Source organism: Chinchilla lanigera, unplaced genomic scaffold, assembly GCF_000276665.1.
Source record: "Chinchilla lanigera isolate Chin_1 unplaced genomic scaffold, ChiLan1.0 scaffold00071, whole genome shotgun sequence".
NCBI classification, from domain to species: domain Eukaryota; kingdom Metazoa; phylum Chordata; class Mammalia; order Rodentia; family Chinchillidae; genus Chinchilla; species Chinchilla lanigera.
The window spans coordinates 1503371-1508423 of NW_004955472.1; the positions used below are offsets into that span (position 1 = coordinate 1503371).

Consider the following 5053-nt stretch of genomic DNA (forward strand, 5'->3'; position numbering starts at 1 on the left):
CCGGCGAGCGCCTTCGCCCGCCCGGTCTCCGCGCCCGCTTCCCGACCCTTGCGGTCTCCGCCCCCTCCCTTCGCCCTCGCCCTCGCCCGTCTGCGTTTGCCCCTCGGCCTCCTGCCTCCGCGACGGTCCTCCCGCCGCTGCCTGCCGCTGAGGTCCCTCGGCGCCGGACCCCTGCCCTGCCCTCCGCCTCTGCCCGGGGTCGCTGGCGGCCTCCCCGCCCCTCTCTCTGGCTCCGCTCCGGCCTCTGCTGGGATCCCAGTCTGCGTCCGCCTCGGTGCCCTCCGTCTCTCCGCGCCTCGTCCCCGCCTGCCCGCCGCCATCTCCGCCTCCGCTGTCCTTGGCAGCGGCTGTCACGGCCGTGCGTCCTCCCCTCTGCCCCTGCCCCTGCCCCTGCCGCCCCGGGGTGCCGGGCTTGACCTCAGTCGATGCCCGTTTCCGATCCCCGGTCCGGCCGGCTCTCCCTCTCCGGCACAGCTGTCTGTCCGCCCTTGCCTTCCGACCCCTCGAGTGCCCGAGTCCGTGACCCGCTCCCCTTGCGCTGGGGCTGTGCGGACCGCAGAACCCCGCACCGTAACGCCCTCCCCCACAGGCAGCCCTCTCCTCGGGGCCCCGCCGGGCACCAGGGCCCCCCGCGCCAGGGCGGCTGCGCCTGGAAGCCGTAATGGAGGCCCTGCAGAGGCAGCAGGCCGCTCGGCTGGCCCAAGGGGCGGGGCCGTTGGTCCCTCCTCACCCTCCGCCGCCGCCAAGGCCTCCCCTGCCTGGCCTGCGGACCCTGAAGCCTCCTGAGGGGACGGTGGGTGAGATTGGGGCTGAGGAAGAGGAGGGTGCTGAAGAGGAGGAGGAAGAGCAGGAAGCTGGAGCGGAGGAAGAGGCGGCGGCCCGGGGCCCCCGCTCGCCTCCTGAGCCCCATCCCCACGAGTGGACCTACGAGGAACAGTTCAAGCAGGTGGGACCCCTCCCCTTCCTCCCTGCAGGTGAAAGCAGAGCCACGTGATCAGCCGTCCACCCATCCCCACTGCCCTCTGCGGTGGAAAGGCCCAGAGACCCAGGGGAGGGCCGGTGGGCAGCCCGGAGGGTAGGGGTAGGGTGGCAGACACCCAGGTATGCAGACAGGGCGGAGGAATGCACTGAGAGGCACAGAAGACGCCCAGAAACACGGCCACTGGCAACTCGAATGCCACTGGTGAACCGGAAGGAAGGTGGGGGAGGTGTAAGGGCCTTCGAAGCAGGGGGCTCTCGAATTTAGGTGATTCCAGTGCCAGCACCTCCCGATCTACCGTGGGAGTGTCGTGGGCTGCCCGCTTGTCTTTGGAAGGAGATAGTGAGCCCAGCCTTAGCAGGCTGGCACTGCCCTCCCCTTTCCTGTCAAACCACTCCCCCCACTCTGGGCCCAAGTCCATGGGTGACCTGTCCCTTCTGTGTTGCCCCCGGCAGCTGCAGTGTGTCCCTGAACAAGTGGGAGTGGCAGGCAAGGCCTTATGCACAAGGCTTTGACTCAGGGCTCTCCTGATGGAGCTCTTCTGGGAGCTACTCCAAGGGTACGAGTACAGGCTGTCACTACGAAGGTGCTGCTTGGGACTGTGACCCCACCGTGCTGTTTTGGCAGAATTAGTCCTAGGGTGTTGGTTCTGAGTATTTTCCAAAATTTTTAATCTGTGGGTGATACTTGGGGGCAGTGGTGCAAGACAGAGTGTTACTCAGGGCCCTGTTACTCTAGAGATATGTTTCTAGGGACTCTTTCACCTGCCATAATTCTGGGGCTTATAAGCTGGAAAAGGTAGATTTTTTTTTGTAAGTGTCCACCAGAGCCTCAGGGCCCAGTGCTGTGGAATGTGGCTATAAAGACGGGTCTCTGCGGTGTGCTGCGTACGGGGGTTTTTACTCTTCGAGTTCTTGTGGAGGGCTGGAGTGTCACTCAGAGGTTGCTACTGGGGGCCGTGACCCCATGGCTCTGGTGACCGCCCCTCATAGGTTTGGGAGGTGCATCTGGAGGTGGGGTTCCAGGTGACTGGGAAATGGGGGGATGACCAATAGGTGATGGTAGGTGATGGTCAGTGTCTCTCTGGCCGCCTCTATAGTAGTCAGGGTCACTGCCCTGGAAGATCAGACCAAGTCTCAACCCAGGAGCTCCCAAGCATCCTCCCTGCCCCTATCCAGGCGTCCCTGGCACACAGGGATGCAAACGCAGGGAGCCCTTGCACAGATGAATGGGATTAAACGTGTGCCTCCCGGAAGCATGTCAGTCCTCGCTGCACAGCACAGCCCTGCCTGGCTTCTCCCTGGCTTTTTCCGTGTCCCCTCAGGGTGGGTAAAGACTCTGCCCTGGAATCTCAGGCTGAGTTGTCCTAGCTCCTCAGGCTTCTTCCCATATTTTCCAGGTGGGTGGTTTGAATTGCCCAGGGCAGCACTAACCAGTAGGGGTGGGGGCTTGTCTCTGTGTATGTTAGAAAAATGTAGCCCATCTGCCCCCTATCGGGTGGGTTTAATGCCAGGGAGTTTACATTCAGGCCCTACACGGTCCTTCAGCTAGGGGCCCATGTTCAGGGTACGACCTGAACTGGAGTCCCAAGGGGGTGGGGTGAGTGGGGCTGAAGAATAACTCTGACCCTTCCCCAGCTATACGAGCTTGATGCAGACCCCAAGAGGAAGGAGTTTCTGGACGACCTGTTTAGCTTCATGCAGAAGAGGGGTGAGTGAGGTGACTGGGGAGGATCTTGGAGTTGCCCCTACTTAGCAGGTTTGAGGAAAGGAGACCCCAGGGTGTAGTTCCCAGGTGGGGTCCTCTCTCTAGAGGCCTGAGGTTGGCAGCACCTAGCCTTTGGCCCTCAATAGCGTCTTTAACCTCTGACCCTGCCCCCTTCCCCACCCTGGGATTAATTAGTGGCCAGCCCACTGGCAGGTTAATGAGTGAGGGATCAATTGGGAGTGTGCAAGGGGGAACGGCTGGGGGATGGCTTGGGGTGGGAGGGTCCCAAGACTGGAAGGCTGGGAATGCCTTGGCTCTCTGCCGTGTGCCCTCTCTGCATCCAGCCGTGTGTCCCTCAGTCTCCCTCGCTTGCGTTCTGTGTGCTGTACAGCAGGGAGGACTGGGATTGTACAGAAGAGAGGACTTCCCGAGGGCCGGGCTGGGGACCGTGTGGTTGGGCAGGGGAGGAGCAGATCCCTCCCAGGGATCTCCAAGCTAGAGGAGAATGGAAGAAGGGCCCGGGAGTGGATCTGGGTGGGTGGCAGTCCATCACTTCGGTTCCTCCCCAGATTCATGGGACTGAATACTGACTCATTATCTCTCTCTACAAAGCTAATTAACTCACTCAGAGCGAAGCCTGATAAGCTGCTAATTAACTGGCCGCACTGCACCCCTCCCTTAGTGCAGCTGCTGGTCTAAGTCTCCCTGGGCCACCACCCAAGCCCAGCATTCCTTTCTGGTCCCTTCCTTTGCAGGGACCCTCCGGTGGGGTCCAGGTCCTCCTGCTCCCCCCGGGAAGCTTGGGCATTCTGGTCCCAGGCTTTCTCTCTGCCCCTTCTTTGGTGTTTCTGCTCCACTGAGAATGTCGGGGTAGTCTGAGCCGATCCCAGCTCTGCCCACCCCTGGCTCTGCCTGCCTCAGTCCCCGCCGCCCTCTGCTCAGCTGCAGGGGGAGGGGCCATCCCTCGGGGCCGATAATTTCCCCCCATTAATCAGGCCGCAGCTAATTGTTCGGGTCCAAAGGCAGCAGTGGAAGGGGACAGGATCGGTAAGGAATTAACTGGGGCCCATCGCTCAGCGGAGACAGGCCCCTTTGTCAGGACTGGCCGGCGGGGGTGGTGCAGGCTGCAGAGTTGGCGGCCCAGGCGGGAGTTGATTCTTGTCCACCTGCCATCCTCAAACCTCAAGCAGCCATTGCAGCCTGCTGCTTAGGGAGGTCAGCTCTTCGGCACCATCCAGAAGTTCATCCTGTAGACCACCCCACGGATCAACAAAGTAGAGCTTTCTGGTCAAATCCCGCCTCCTTGAGACAGGAAAAGTGTTTTTGTTTGTTTGGTGGTACTACGTATGGAACCAGAGCCTTGTGCATGCTAGGCAAACAGTCTACCACGGAGCTACACCCTCTGCCCTTTTCATTTTATTTATAGACAGGGTGTCCATAACTCGCAGTCATCCTGCCTCACCTCGCCAGTAGCTGGAAACATAGGTGTGCACCCACCATGCCCAGTTTGAGTAGTTTTTACACACTTGGAAAATAGAACTGAAAGAGGAATAACTTTTGGATGTGTGAAATTCCAATTTCAGCCAAGCATGGTGGTGCACGCCTGTAGTCCCAACACCTGGGAGGCTGAGGCAGGAGGATCACAGAGAGTTTGAGGTCAGCCTGGGCTACATAGTGAGACCCTGTCTCAAAAAAGAAAAACAAAACAAAACAAAAGAATTTGAATTTCAGAGCCTGTAAATAAAGTTTTACTGGAGGGACCGGGGATGTAGCTCAGAAGCACAGCGCCTGCCTGGCAAGTGTGAGGCCCGGAGTTCGACTCCTGGTACCCAAAACATAAGTTCTATTGGAATACAGCCCAGCTCATCCCTTCCCTTAAGAATCCTCTTGGGCTGCTTTCAGGCTACAATTACAGAACTGGGTAGGTATGGCAGAGACTGGTTTGCAGAGCCCTCACAGTGCCACCCGGCCCTTTACAAAGTAAGTCTGGTGGCCCTGGGTGAGCCTCTCCTTCCCGCTGTGATGTTCATCCTGGAGGTTCTGCGGGTCACTGCTTGCAGCCCCACCTCCCCGGGCTTTCCTCCTTCCCGCCCTTCTGGGGTCCGGCTGGTACCCAAGCTTCAAGCAGGCACCAGCTCCTGTACTCCCCCCGGGCCCGCGCAGAGCCTTAGTGTCCTGTCTGCCCACGCCCCGCCAGGGACACCGGTGAACCGTGTGCCCATTATGGCGAAGCAAGTGCTGGATCTCTACGCGCTGTTTCGCCTGGTGACAGCCAAGGGCGGTCTGGTGGAGGTCATCAACCGGAAGGTGTGGCGGGAAGTCACCCGCGGCCTCAGTCTGCCCACCACCATCACCTCGGCAGCCTTC

The 5053-nt window shown here is 60.2% G+C and overlaps 1 protein-coding gene across 1 annotated transcript in view; it reads left to right on the forward strand.

Annotated features, from left to right (window-relative positions):
• The first annotated feature begins 77 nt into the window (after positions 1–77).
• Positions 78–5053, forward strand: part of Arid3c (AT rich interactive domain 3C (BRIGHT-like)) — a 7518-nt gene continuing 2542 nt past the window's right edge. The window contains exons 1-3 of the mRNA XM_005401184.2: positions 78–946; positions 2617–2689; positions 4884–5047. Of these exons, the coding sequence (XP_005401241.1) occupies positions 662–946; positions 2617–2689; positions 4884–5047 (522 nt within the window). The 5' untranslated portion in view covers positions 78–661. The remainder of the gene's footprint in view (positions 947–2616; positions 2690–4883; positions 5048–5053) is intronic.